Genomic DNA, 15,476 nt, shown 5'->3' with positions numbered 1-15,476 from the left:
TCACACAGTGTGTGATATATTATGTATATTCTTACATTATGAGTTTTTATTTCTTACCCCTCACTATTTCTTACTCAAGATAACTTCAAACTTCAAACCATTTGACTTCCTATCTGTCAGCGCAACGCCAGGTCTGCAATTTTGCAAGAATCAAACAGAGGAGTGTACGGGAATCCACTTGCAAATGCGAGGCGGGTTTCAATCCCCGGATGAACAACCAAATTAAAGAAAACATTCTTCTTCTTCGTCGAAATTATGTAGATTGAATTATCCGTATAAGGTTACGCTAATTTGAATATCGGATTCAGATGGCGCAAGAGAAAACCACTTGGCCGTATCTCGAGGATCTCCAGGTCGTATTTCACGCTCTCGTTCAAAGGCCATTAGGCAAAGGATGCTCGGAGAGGGGATGGGCAGGGCAACTCAAGGGCCCAGGACGTGGAAGCCATTGCTAACGATGATGGAGGAAGAGGAGAAAGGCGGGAACGAGTAAGAATTTGATGACGATAGAACAGAATGAGGTCTAAGACGAACGGGGAGTAAAGGAAAATTAAGTTAAATATACATTCAATAATGATTAAACAAATAAAATAGATAAAATATATACAAACACATAAAAGGATGCATATTATATTACACTGACAGTTAAAATCGAGAGCTAGCCTGCAGCATTGGAGACTATTAACATTCTAATTACGTCTGAATGTATGTAAATCAAAAACTTCATCAGTCCCTTAATTATGTACGATGATTATCGACAAAATTGGAAAGATAACTCCACATATGCGCCCAGCTTTTAAAACATGACTAATTCTCATAATATTAGTAATAACGCTCAGCATTTATAGTAATATTACAGATGATAGTTATATTTTTCAAGGAAACGTGACAAAAGCGCAATACAACAAGAGTGAAGTATACTACGGGTTCTTTTAGTTAAATAATATATTATTTGAAGAAAAAAATACATAACATATATATACATATATGTATGCATGTATGTATATATATACATATATATATATGTATGTACGTATATGTATATGTATATATCACAAACAATATATCAATTATGTATAGCAGCTGCCAATAAGCCATCTGTTTGTGTATAAAGTGACAAACACTCTACTGTAGAACTATCCTGTATCGGGGCTTGGTCCTCGAGACAACATTTGAAGATTGAAAGTAACAATGACAATTGTCTTATTAAAAAAAAAAAAAAAAAAAGGAAGTATTATTTCACAATATGTGTATTAAAATACTGAGGCGGCAAGACTGGAATGAATGACCGTTTAAAACCGGATTTTATTTTTGTTCCTCCAGAAGGGATCGTAATCCATTCGATGGCGCTTCTGAGGAGCATAAAGGTGAGACATTATGGGAACAGGAAATTAAGTGAAGGAATAAAAAAATAAAAAAAAAAGGCTGCTGCAAGTGTTTTGCGTACTGTTAAAGGAAATGGCGTGTTCTGTTGGGAATTGAGTGCACGATAGGACAAAAAACATTAAGTGCGTTCAATTGGTGTTTTAGGGAAATACAGTTTTAGGATGTGACTAGACAAAGAGCTAATACAAAAAAGACTCGTTTTACATTTGCGGTGTGAAAACAGCTTGTTGTTTTGGTGTTGATAAAAAACGTGTTTATGGCAAAATAATAGACACAAATTAAAAGGGATATTCTGCTTAACAGTAAACGCAAGGGATAGGTAAAAAAAAAAAAAAGGATTAGCGTCTAAGAGTGAAAGTTTTGGAATAAACTGTAATGTCTGTGTGCAGATTACACTGTAAAAAATAAATAGAACAATATATTATATGACTGAAAAGAAATCGTCAGAAGAACGAAAGGAGTAAATCTATGGAGATAGAAAGAGAACGAAGGAGTAATAAGTAGAATAAATGATTACGCGAAGAGGAAATGGTTTGGAGAGAAGCCTGTCTTTTTGAGGGCAGGTGAATATTACAGACAGGGACCCGTGACGTGTAGAAGCAGAGATCAAGGAGATTGTGAAATAGAAACTCCGGAGGTGTGAGAACGAAGGAAATGAAGTCAGCGCGGCTGGCGATGGGGGCAAAAAGAAAAAGAAAGGGGAATAAAGAGCATATGCTGAAAAAGGATGAGAAATGTGGAGATACGGAGAAGAAGGGAGGGGGAGAGGACCCTGAGAGAGGGAGATGATAGAGTTTATCTTTTGATTTGATAGAGACAAGATGAGGAGGAGGAGGTGGATAGGGAGGAGGAGGAGAAGGAGGGGGAGGTGGGAACTCCAGCGAGTTCTCTACATATTGGACAAGGAGCGCAATCCTTGTCACTACAATCATCTCGGGTGGTATTTAACACCCTCTTGTAAAGGATCGTGGCTTCCCGCCTTCTGTTTACCGAAGGGCCTGACTCGTCCGGATCCCATTCGAATGAAACCCCCGGCTCGGATCTCATTCGTCCGACACAATGGCCGGCTATTAAGTCCTTGATGGCCCCCTGATTTACGGCGGGCCTGATAAAATCGGTAGGCTCTTACCCAGAAGCAAACATGCAAATAATAGGGCGTCAATTTCCTGCAGAAACACAATCCCCCTTCCATAATTTACCGCAGGGCGGGACTCTGTGGCCCCATTTGATGCGCTGTAACGATAGAGGTGGAGCTCGATGGCGCCCGCCGCCAATGGCTGCTCCGTGAGGATTAACCTTTATTTTCCCGTCCAATCGGAGGGGAAGGGCGGAGCCAGAATAGGCGGGACGCGACACCTCCGACGGCTTATGACGAGGTGGGCCGTCGTTGTTATCAGATCCGTTGCCGCTGGCGGGAGAATCGGTAAAGCCCTCCCCGCGTGTCCTTCCGACGAACTCAGAAGTCTCCTTCTTGTGTCCGTGAAGGGAAGACCTACTCGAAAGAAGATCCTTCGGAAAATCGCATTTGTTCTTGGTATCCTTCAGTATCCTCCCGGGCATTTCATGGGAATGTCTTTCTAATAAAGATCAATAAAAGGAAGTTTTGGTTCTGACGTTCTATCTCGCTCTCGCTCGAGGATGACTTGAACGATAACAAATAAAAGTGCGCCTGTCATTTCGTCAATATTTTTCGTAAAAGTCGAGACGCTATTTTGAGTGAGTGATTTCACACAGCCGTCCGTGACCTCCTCTTCCAAAATGATGTCCGGAAACACAGCGGCGACCCTCCACAGCAGCCAGAGGGGAAAGAGCTTCGCCATGGAGTATTTGCTCGGAGGAAGCGGCAGCCCCGGCGGGGGTGCTAAGGACGCCGGTGGTGGAAACGGGCCTCTGACGCCCTTAGGCTTAAGCCTTCCGCATCTCTACAACACCTGCCTCCTGCCGCATCTCCCGGGGCTCCCTCCGCCTCTGCTGCCTTCGTTACCTTACCCGCCCCTCCATCACTATCCCCTAGCGCCGGCTCTCGCTGCCGGACTTCAAGGGGCGCTGCCCCCGCCACTGCTAGGTCTCACGCCTCCTAGTCTAGGGAATCGGCATCTGAGCGACCTAGGATTATGCAGGAGGGACGGTTTAGGGGTGGAGGCGCCCCACAGCCCTGGATCGGCAGGGGACCACACCAACACGTCCGATTCCGATCATCATGACCACGACAAATCAGGTAGGAAAAGATAAGACTTGTTCGAGTATCCTCAGAAGCGCAAGCGTTGACATAACTTTCTTTGGATTCTTAATTGTTTTCAACATTGATACTGAGATTCAATTATTCCAACTTCCATGAAACAGTTGGAATATATATATATATATAACATAACTTTCTTTGGATTCTTAATTGTTTTCAACATTGATACTGAGATTCAATTATTCCAACTTCCATGAAACAGTTGGAATATATATATATATATATATATATATATATATATATATATATATATATATATATATATATATATATATATATATATATATATATATATATATATATATATATATATATATATATATACATATACATATATATATATATATATATATATATATATATATAATTACCAATGAAATAGTCCTTGCCATTCTACTTCATTTTATAATATTAACATTAATGCTGATTCAGCCTCTCATCTTATTATTATTATTATTATTAGCACTATTTTACAACTTGGCCAAAATCATCTATCATAAAAATTCATGCCCATATATATTTACATATTACCCATTATATTGTAGTTCAATTTAACATTAGCATACTGATACTGATATTTGTTCCTACTGTACCAACATTCTGCATTTATAAACGCCCTGAGCTAATATATATACAGTATATATATATATATATATATATATATATATATATATATATATATATATATATATATATATATATATATATATATATATGAAACATAAATAACCATAACAGTATGTCATAACAGATAATACAATATTGCGCCAGCCGGTAATCTCTGCTAAAAGATACAAAGGCATTTAGTAAATGTCGAGAGCTTTATAAAATTAAGTACCCACTGATGAATCATTTGTAATATCACTGAAGTTAATAACAATAACAGTTATCATAATTATAACTCGCTTGCACAGAAAGTATAGGGCTACTGTCATATATGAAAAGAGGGGAAAACTGAGCCATGAGAAGAGGCATGTTGAAATGCAATAGGCCTAGACTTCCTCTCTGTCCTATCAGGGGTAGCATTTTGTAGTGCGCCGTTTCTTGAAGGCTTTCAGCCATGTCACCTTCCTCCGGTAATGCTGTGTGAGCATCCTTTTACCCCTATGTCTTATAACGGGTCACTTTCCCCATACTGATTCTTTCAGGGCATTATTGCTAATTTTGTTAACTAAAAAAATTACAGATGACTCATTGTTAGTGACTCAGTAGTCAGGCATCAACAACAAAAATGAAAATTTATTTAATCTTTAAAATCGTACTCATATTCACACGCATCTTGGTGGCTCAGTGGTCAAAAGTCACTGTACATCGTTGTATCTAAACCATGCAGCGGTTCGAATCCCCGGGTGACGATGAAGTTATTAATTATAACTCCCCTTCGGTGTAAATTATTCCCAAGGCACAGTGCAATAGCTATTAATGCACTATTTGTGGTGTGAATATAAAAAGAAATGTCACAGTGAATATAAAAAAATTAATATATATATATATATATATATATATATATATATATATATATATATATATATATATATATATATATATATATATATATATATATATATCTTGTGCGTGTATTTAAGTATGTACGTGTGCGTGTGTGTAGACCGACAAGTAGATTAAAATAATACCACTTCCACACAGATGACTACCATTAGAAGCTATCTGTTACTTGTGGTAATTAAATGTTCAAGATTATACTAATAACCGTAATAAATAGCCGTTGCAATTTGCAACGGAAGAAGCTGCGTTTAATGTACCCTTAATTGTAGTAATGAGCGGTAATTACGATGATTTACGACGAAGTAACTAACGAACAGATGACGATAAAAATTTAAGGAGACGTAAACTCGAAAACAGAAAATTATATCATGTAGTCTATTGTTAGGCTTTTATCATTACTAGCAGGTGTCGAAGGGCTGGCAAAAATATTATTAATCGTACCAAAAGTGATATTTTCAACGCTATTGTTATAATTACCACTATTATAATTCAATCCGTACCTACATTCTTAAAGAACCTAACATCAGCTTGTTAATTAAACCGTTACTTGTAAAAGGAGGGAAAAAAAAATAGCCAAGGGAAGAGAGACAAAATAAAAAACACAAGAAAAATGCAAGGCTACTATGTGCTGATAAACATCCATTTAAAAATGAAACAGAAAATGATTACAAAGGGTATGATGCTTTACAGCAAAATTACGGGCGTCTAAACTGACTGCCATAAGCATCAACAGGACCGCAGAGGAATGAATTATACAAGAGTTTCACAGTAAAAGGAACGATTGATAATGCTTAATAATAATTAGTTGGCAGTGGGATAATCATGGTACCTCAACAGAATAATAATAATAATAATAATAATAATAATAATAATAATAATAATAATAATGTATGTTGCCTGTCTTGCGCTAGATCAATTAAGTTTTCTTTTTACCTCCGACGTGATTGAGCGCTAACTCGGCGTTGCATCATGACTGACAGGCGAAGAGAACTTGTATCGGTTTTGTACGAGAAAATGAATGCTCTTTCTCGCCTCACAGATTTGTTCGGTGAATAATAAATGACTTCGTGGCTTGTAATTGTTATCATCCAAAACTGTAATTCCTTGGTAAAGATTTAAGCTAATAAGTTTTTTTTTTTAATTAAGGATAAAAAAAGTTATTTGCGGCTAGCAGAATGTGTACAGTCAAAGGTGTGAGCATTCCGGTAAATGAGGAACAAAAGGATTTGCTTTAGGTTGTAAAAAAAAAGGTTAGTTTAATGAAGGTCAGTAAGATTGGTTTAAGATTAGAAGTACTGACGTCTTTTATTCAAAACGGTTATCTACGGTTAGAAGACAACGCGCCTACGTTGCAGCGTTGCTGACGGTTAAAAGATTCTGGTCTTGGTCAGGGCTAAAGCCTTCGTATTCGGTTAAAAGAAGGCTGGCTTACGGTTACAGATTTTTTACAGTGTAAAAGGTTTGCCTACTGCTGAAAAGATACACATTCGCAAAGGTATTTATTTCGGTCAAAAGAGGGTTTGTTCATTAATTATAAAAAAAATTTTGATTAAAAAATTAGTATATTCATCGTTGAGGGGCGTTGAGTTTTAAATCAAAAGTATCTTTTGCTGTAATATTCGCTTTTTCAGTGTCACGTAAAGCACAAAGCTAAAATTTACTTATGTGCCTGCATTCCTCATGTGATGAAGTAAAACGAAAATAATAAGAAATAATATAATCATAATAATAACGAAGCGTTTACAGTACTCCAAAACGCGTTCAAAACCTTGATGAAATTCTACGGAACCTTTTCTACACAATGGAGTGATCTAGCAATGGCCAGAGAGAGAGAGAGAGAGAGAGAGAGAGAGAGAGTAGTTGTAGAAAGCCTCTTGAAACCAATAAACTTATGATTTATGTTGTTCTGCTGTTAAATGAAATAATATTGCATTAGGATTAAGTTTTCAAAGTTTACTATCAGGCTACTCAGCGATATTCTGAATTGAGAATACAATTAAAAATATACAAACATTATGTATATATATATATAAAATATATATATATATATATATATATATATATATATATATATATATATATATATATATATATATATATGTATATGTGTGTGTGTGCACGTGAGTGCGTTTGTGTGTCTGTAAGCTAAAAACGTGAAAAGGAGGTAATAAAGCACGATGAAAGCGAAATGGTAAAATAAAAAATCATATTTTGGAAATCCAAATACCGAAAATAAGAAACTATAGCATTTAAGAGTACCGCTAGTTACAGAAAATCTACATTTAATGAAAAAAAAATTATAAATGTATAACGGCCAACTTGGGAAAATTATGAAAAAGAAAGAGCATCGTAGAATGATACACAAAATAATAACATTTTACAAATAAATCTGTAATATCAAAGAATGAATGTGGAATTCAACTAAATAAATGGAGGGAAAGAAAAATGGAGACAAAAAACGTGACAAGTAAGTAAAATATAAAGGTAATTATGGAAACGTAAAATTTGAAATGATTACGGTGGTAGGACAGATGATAGCGTAAAAAGCAGAAGAAATAGTATAATAAGGTGTTAGATTTGCTAGATTTAAGATTAAAGATATAAACCTGAATTTCTAAAAGGCAGGAATTAGTTAATTACCATATGTATTAAAATAAGTACATGCATAATTATTATTATTATTATTATTATTATTATTATTATTATGGAAGTTGTTGCTGTCCTGCTATTATCAGTTTTATTGTCGTTATTACTACTGTAATCACTGTAGCTAAACTTTTTGTAATTACTATGGTATGCATGTTATGTGTAACAATTTCTTTTGTTAATTATTTCTATGGAATTTAGGGATGAAGGGGCAAACAGCCTAAATAACAATTTATGATAGCTATCATAAAATGTTCGTATATGTTAGTAGCTAAAGGTAATGTTGATGCTTTTTAGAGGGAAATGCTACGAAGTCATTTTTGTTTTTTATGTCAGTTTGTTTATCATTAGGGAGTCATGATGCTTCATCAGTGACCTTAAGAAATGCTACTCAAGTTGAAAAATGAAAAAAAATGCAGTGATAAAAGAATATATACATATATTTAAAATACGTATAATTAGATGTCATTTGTTATCGAAAGCTTAGTCTGTGTTGAAAAATTAGAAAACGTAAGATCTAGAAAAATTTTTAAAAATACAGAAGCTGGTCTAATTATGTTAATATCTTCAAAGACTACAATTATAAATATTTCGAATCCTTGTTAGCAATATTCATAAATCCAAGTGTGTTGAATTGTATATATCTATCTGTTATTTTAGTCTGCATCTAATTATATTATTTTTTCTTGGCTCCCTTCTATTTTTTTTACATAATATTAGTTAAATGCCATTCTGACGAAGTTTACTAAGCTATTAAAAAACTTTTTTCTTGATCTGTGTGCCTGTGAGACCATTTTGAATAATAATAATAATAATAATAATAATAATAATAATAATAATAATAATAATAATAATAATAATAATAATAATAATAATAATAATAATGTGTAATAAAAATCTACAATTACATAGTGAATATATTAATATGTAATATTTCTATATATATTACTATATAATTGTGGATTTTTTATTACACAGATTGTTTTTCACAAAATTGTGAATCTCTTAGCAATAATAATAATAATAATAATAATAATAATAATAATAATAATAATAATAATAATAATAATAATAATAGCAGCGGTAGGAGTAGTAGAATTAATGTGTTTATTTATGCGTTATTCTAATATTGACAACTAGGAAATAAGAATGCTGTTTTGATATGTATCAGTAATATATGTCACTCTTATTATTTCGCCTAGGTTTGTCAGGTCCCGGAAAATACCAGTGATTTAATATCCCCCGATTTTCAATTAAGAGGCCGATCGGACAGGCAAAATAATACCTTAACTAACCAAAGGAAAACGGAAGCAGGTAGGAAAAGAATTCCGAAGCCTGCCATTAGAGTTAATGTGAAATAACGAGCTACTGTAGATTTTCAATGAAGTCCTTTATGCGCAAGCTGCTGGATACGTACTGTACATATTACTGAAAGAAACAGACGAAAACCTCTTTAGGTTTATTTCTTCCTGGGTTTCTTTCCATAATAACAATAACATAATAACAGTTAGTCGCACAAAAAAGCTGTATGTCTGTTCAGGTATGAACATGGGGATTTCTTATCACGCATCGAATATTTCTGTGTTCGTTAAAAATTCAGTGAGTGTTTGGCGAATTTTTGTACAGCGAGGGAGTTTTGTATCTGATCATATGGACGAAGTCCTTCATTCCCACTTTCCGATAATCCTTTTTCTGATTTGTAGCAGTCATTTTTTACATTGACGATAACCAGTTTTTTTTTTTTTAGATAATTTAATGGTAATCGTTTTCTGTTTGTAATAATCATTATTTCATGTTGCGATCAACCGTTTTAACGTTTTTTGGCAATTTTTTTTTTTTTCAGATTTTCTGACAAAACTTTCTTGGGTGTTGCGTCCTTTTTTTCACATTTCGGGTATACTTTTCCCAAGTTTTCTGTTGAAACATTTTTCGCATTTTATTACAGGCTACACCTTTTCCAGATTTCTTATTATAGTGCTTTACCAAAGTGTTTGGTTCGTCTTTTTCCAATTTTTCTTATCACTCCTAATTTTTCCCCGTTTTAACCTTCTTTCATGAATCTTTCCCAGATATTCTAATAATCTATCTTCACATTTTCTGCTAATCCTTTTTAGCATATGAGAAATTATTCTTCCAGGTACTGTGATCATCTTTTTTCTTATTTCTTGTTTCCAAAGCCTTTATTGGGAACCTGTAGTAATTCCCCTTTGATTAACATTTTCTCATTTCCATGATCAACTTTTTTCATACCTAAGGTTACCATTTTTTTCAGATTTGTGATAACTCTTGTTCACATTTTGTGATAACCTTCACATAAATGATTACGTATCTCGCATTTTGCGATAGCACATTCACATCGTGCTTTGTTCCCCATTGTGCTCCACAACTCCATTTTATTACAAATGGATGAATTCCTTTTTTCCCCTGTCACTACTATTCACCATTTTTCCTGATTCTAAATTTTCTCTTGCCATTTTCATGATATACACATCCTGTAAATCATTTATGAAAATCGTGACTCACTCCTTAAATTATTTAATATCCTTTCACTGTGATTTACGAAACCTGTCTTTTCAAGACCTGAATTTTTGTTTAAACATCAGGAACCGACGTTTATCGCGTAAATACGAAACAAATAATTAATAATACATAATATTTTATGTATTGGTTTCTGGGACTACTCTCATTGAACAATTCTATATACACATTCAGCCCGTTTTGGCTTGGTCGATAATATTTTAATCAGTGTACAATAATAACTGACGTGCTTGATAATAATGCATGAGAATTATGACTCATAATAATAACAATACTAATAATAGTACCACTATTACTACTACTACTACAACTACTGCCAATAATAAGGAATAATACCTTAGTTACTTCAACAAAAGCGTCTTTTGTAATGCTAGGTACCATTCACTGTAAGTATTAATACCGGATCGTAACAAAGTGTTTTTTCTGATTTCATTCCACACCATGAATAAGATTTCTGTAGATAGAATGTACGTAACATCAGTGGATGTCGTTATTCACAGCGTGCATACATTCTTAAGGAGCACACCAAAAGGTCGTTAACCTGCGTATCAATCTTCAACTGAATGGAATATGCTCTAAAGGGAGAAAAGAGAAAGAACAGAACAAAGGAGAAAGAAGTGAAAAATGAATCCATTCCATCAATGATTGTAGAACTGCAAGTTATGGCCAAAGAGCTCTTGGAAACTGAAAACCTTTAGAAGGGATCTAATGCGACCTTTACCCTTCATTTATTAATTCCCGTTTCCTGAGCCACGCAATTTGACTTGTTTATGTCATGCCGGAGCCACAGTTCTGGATCATCCGGTTTTACCTGTTTTAAACAAGAGTGTGATTCATCATTATATGAATTCAATAACGCATCATCGATGATACTGTTCTGGTTACTTAAAACGCCAAAGGAAACTAATACTACGAAGCAAGGTTTGTTGACAGGCTTATGTCAAGTTGGTGCCACAATTTTACCCTTTCTTTACATGAATATGTTAAATCCATCGCCTACGAATTGTTACGGTTACTTAAAACACCACAGGAAACAAAATAATACGAAGAAATATCTTTCAAAGCTCCTTCCAAGAAACTATCTAACTTTTTTTACTTATTTTATTTGTCGTAACAGGGACAACGCAGATCCCGGATACCCGATTGAAACGCGTCGTCGCATTCATACGGCAGCCGTAACGGCGACAGGTTTTTACAACAAACTGCGGATAGTATTCCAATAAATTTTCCGCCGCTAATGTGAATATTGGCCAGAATTCGATGGTGTATTACCCAGGTTATTGACGCAGATCCAAAATTCCAGTTTATTTATTCGTCCGCAATAAAAAACGATCTCGATGGAGTTGACAGTCTCGGTGATTTATTGCAAGTATGCCGATGGTTACCGTAACATTAGCGTAGCGAGGAGTTCGATACTCGTAACCTGAGCTTTGGGGGAGAGAAAGAATATAAAAAAACCCAACAGCAGTGAGTATCAACGCTAGAAAGACATTCAAACACAGTACAGTTATTTTGCTCAAATTATTATTATTATTATTATTATTATTATTATTATTATTATTATTATTATTATTATTCATAATAATCTCATAATAGCAAGTCACTAAAGTGGTGAAGAAATCCAGTGGTGTAAGTGTAACTATGTTACAAATATATACAAAACGAGAGCTTCTGAGAACCTGCACGATTCTCCTTCTCAATCTGATTGAGAGGGAGAACTCGAAAGCTCTAGCTTTGGATATATATTTTAATATATATTTACACTTCCACCACTGTGGATTTCTTTACCATTACTGTTATTATAGTTTCACATTACAAATATTATATGTTTCGAAATAAACAACAGTAACTAATCAATATATTTGCTCTCAAATAAGAGATAAAATAAAAGAGGCAAGATACAGTCAAAGAAGGTAGACAGCTAGGTGAGGAAAACAAGGATGGCTAATAAAAAGTCAAGAGAAGAAATTAACACAACTAGGGCTCGAATGGAGGTGCCAGAGCGGCAAACTGTTGGCGGTATCCCATGACGTGAGCTTAAACAAGAAGAAAATATCTCTCAGGATGATTCCCGTGATAACAAACAAGAAGCTCCGAGTATTAAAAGAAACGTCAGTGGCCATTTGGTTGTAAAGGCAACCCTTGATGCTCAAGTCACTCTTGGAACTGGTTTACATCTTAGTTGAGCTTGAGAGAGACGGGGGAGATAAATTATACACGTATTATAGCGAATATCAAAATATGCAAACCAAAACTGCAAAAAATACCTGACATATTAACCAATCATTAATGAAAGAAAAAGGAAGGACCCAGACGGTGTTTTGTGAATATCAAAAGCTCAATCTTCCTTTAATAAAAAGACCAGATCTTAAATTTCCTCTGGCATATCACAGAATCTCATCAAAAATGACAAATCATACATTCCTGAACTTGCTTATTTCTGACACGCAAGCGGACTCGACCTTACTTAAGCGGGCGGTGTCCGCCAACCGACAATTTCTGAACGTGAGTCCTTTTCTTCTTCTCCTCCTTTTTCGCAGTCTTCCTGGGGCCATACATCATCATTATCGAGTTACCAAGACCTCCATCCAATCAACGGCGCAATCGCTCGAGAGATCAGAAGGACGATCAAAGCGTATTAAAGACATGGAGAAATTGCTTCTGATAACCGTTTGACCACACACACCAAACCTTGTATTCAAGGAGGAGATGAAAGGTTTAATCCCAGATCGTTTACCTCAAGCAGTGATGATCTATAAACACCAAGCCGACGGCGCACATTTCACCAATTAATTACAGATCATTCTGAGAAAAGGCAATTAGTTGCAGGGCCCAATTGCTCTCTTCCGCGGCGAGTGATTTACGATCCGTAGTCGACCGTGGAATCAGCAAAACGCCACTTTGTTCGCTGGGTAATGGCTGCTAGCTTGGCATCTTGATGAAGTATGGTTTGTAAACATTACCTCTTGTTCCTCCAGGCTGGAGGAATCTAGGCGAGAGGGACGGATGTAAGAGACAACAACAAGAAAATGGCCGAAGGTTTTTGCCAATTAAATGCATTTTTCAATTACATACGGTCATATTTCAGACATGAGCTTGAAAGAAACGTCATTAAACTTGAAAACAAAATTAGTTGCTAAACTGTGTATATAAGGGAAGAGGAAGATATTGCTGAATACATAAAATAGCTAAATACTTGAAGCATCCCAATTTACATTACTGAAAACGAAAATACCTCCAGACAAATCAAAATGAAAGATAAATCTTTTAAAAATCAATTTAGCTTTAAGAAAATGGCGAAGAAAATTTGAATGAAGGAAGAAACGGACAACCCTAAGAAAATATCCAACGTAACTCAATTTACACAAATAAAACAAAATGGCCTCCAGCTAGCCATCTTGGAAAATTTCTGGCGGGGCGCACCGTAGTTCACCTGGAGTAATTCCTCGTGAATATTTACATAGAATTTACGTCCCTGTGGAAACCTCCTTTCCGTAACCATCAATTATAGAGAGTTTTCAACCAAATTTCCGTTAAACATTGACAGACTGCAAATGCCATATGACTCTTTATTTATGATTTCCGTCCTGTTTTCCACTGCTTTCGTATAGAGGGATTTTGTTACGTGGATGCTTGCTTTATCGAGCAATGTTCTTTGACGCTTGCTTCGTATGAATAATAATAATAACTATAATAATAATAATATACAATATAGTCAAATGGTTATGTTCACAAAACTAGAGACTGCCTGACCGATTAATTATTAGTTGGCTTATTCCGCAAGGTCACTGACATTTAAAACACTGATTTTTTGGTTGCGAATTGTAACAGAATCATTTGTAAAATATCAGAATGTTAAAGTTCAAAATCGCATATTTATGAACAAACACAGACACACATTTATACAGGTTTATTAATATTTTTCTGAAGTCTGTCCAGCCTTCCAAATCACGTTAAATATAAAAGTGACAAAAAGAGAAATGGTTAGATGGCCACTAGTCTTGCGTGAACCATGGCACTGGCGGAAAATAAAAATCAAAGAACTCTAAAGAATGAAATCAAAATTTCAACGTTCTCTTAACATGAAGAAACGCAACGATTCTATTTTCGCCTATGGAAAGAAAATTACCCCCTTCCATTTTAGATTTTCAAAATATTCCACCACTGTTTTAAACAAAAGAAAAAATATTTTGGGGAATGATAAGAAAGGTATGAAACCACGAGTGCTATTGCCACAAATCGTTTTTTCCCCTGTTACTGTTTTCCTGTAGCTTAAACTTCACTGTTTTTCTTTCTCCCTCCTTTTTCTTATTCCCACTGTGCCCCGGGTAGATAGCAGTGAACGTGTTATCCCAGAAGGACGATACTGTGTACACAGTCTAATAAACTATAAAACTATGACTTTAAAATAAAATAAAAAGGCTTTATGAACCCGGAAAGCGTTTCTCGCAAGGTTTTTTTTTGTGGTATAGAACGAAATTAACCGAACGCTCAACTTACCGCACGTCTATCATTTTCAAAACTGGACATTTTGTGGACATAATCAAGGTCTGTGTGACGTGGGAAAATTTTTTCGGGGGGCATTTTACCTGCAGTGGAAATACTTGAAAATTCTATCTAATATAAAATCAGATATTCGAATACCTTACAGCCTACTTCGTCATTTACATATTTGACTGGTGAAACTACCCAATATACAGAGAGCCTTATACATATAGCCAAAATCTACATAACCATGTAGATTACCTGATCATCAGATGACCAACTATGTGTTTTAACAGTGGCATTCCCATTATTAATGAGGCTATTGGAATACTGAAAGCGGCCCCTTCCGTGTCGATATATTAATACTATTTTTATGTAAATATGATGAATATTAAAATAAAATGAAATCAGACTGCAAGAAGAAAGATATGAAATTCAAGTAATGGTGGAACAATTCAAATATCCGAAGGTCAGATGAATTAAGTACTAATTTTCAATTAGTCGAATGCAAAACAAAATAATGAATTTTAAATAAAAGGACAATTTTATTGTCCAGAGCTTGAAATGAAATTAAAGGTGGAGATTCAAATGATTTTGAAATGATTACATGAAAAATCCAGTGTATGATTTTGCTAACTAGCTAAGTTTTTCCTATGAACTGATTATCAAGAGAACT

At 34.9% G+C, this 15,476-nt stretch overlaps 1 protein-coding gene across 1 annotated transcript in view; it reads left to right on the top strand.

Moving 5' to 3' along the window:
• The first annotated feature begins 967 nt into the window (after positions 1-967).
• LOC136844487 (homeobox protein GBX-2-like) overlaps positions 968-15,476 on the top strand; it is a 53,116-nt gene continuing 38,607 nt past the window's right edge. The window contains exon 1 of the mRNA XM_067113774.1: positions 968-3,604. Coding sequence (XP_066969875.1) covers positions 3,145-3,604 — 460 coding nt within the window. The 5' untranslated portion in view covers positions 968-3,144. The remainder of the gene's footprint in view (positions 3,605-15,476) is intronic.

Source organism: Macrobrachium rosenbergii, chromosome 12 (genome assembly GCF_040412425.1).
Source record: "Macrobrachium rosenbergii isolate ZJJX-2024 chromosome 12, ASM4041242v1, whole genome shotgun sequence".
Lineage (NCBI taxonomy): Eukaryota > Metazoa > Arthropoda > Malacostraca > Decapoda > Palaemonidae > Macrobrachium > Macrobrachium rosenbergii.
The sequence above is the reverse complement of the archived record's forward strand: the minus strand, read 5'-3'. Positions and strand labels throughout refer to the sequence as shown.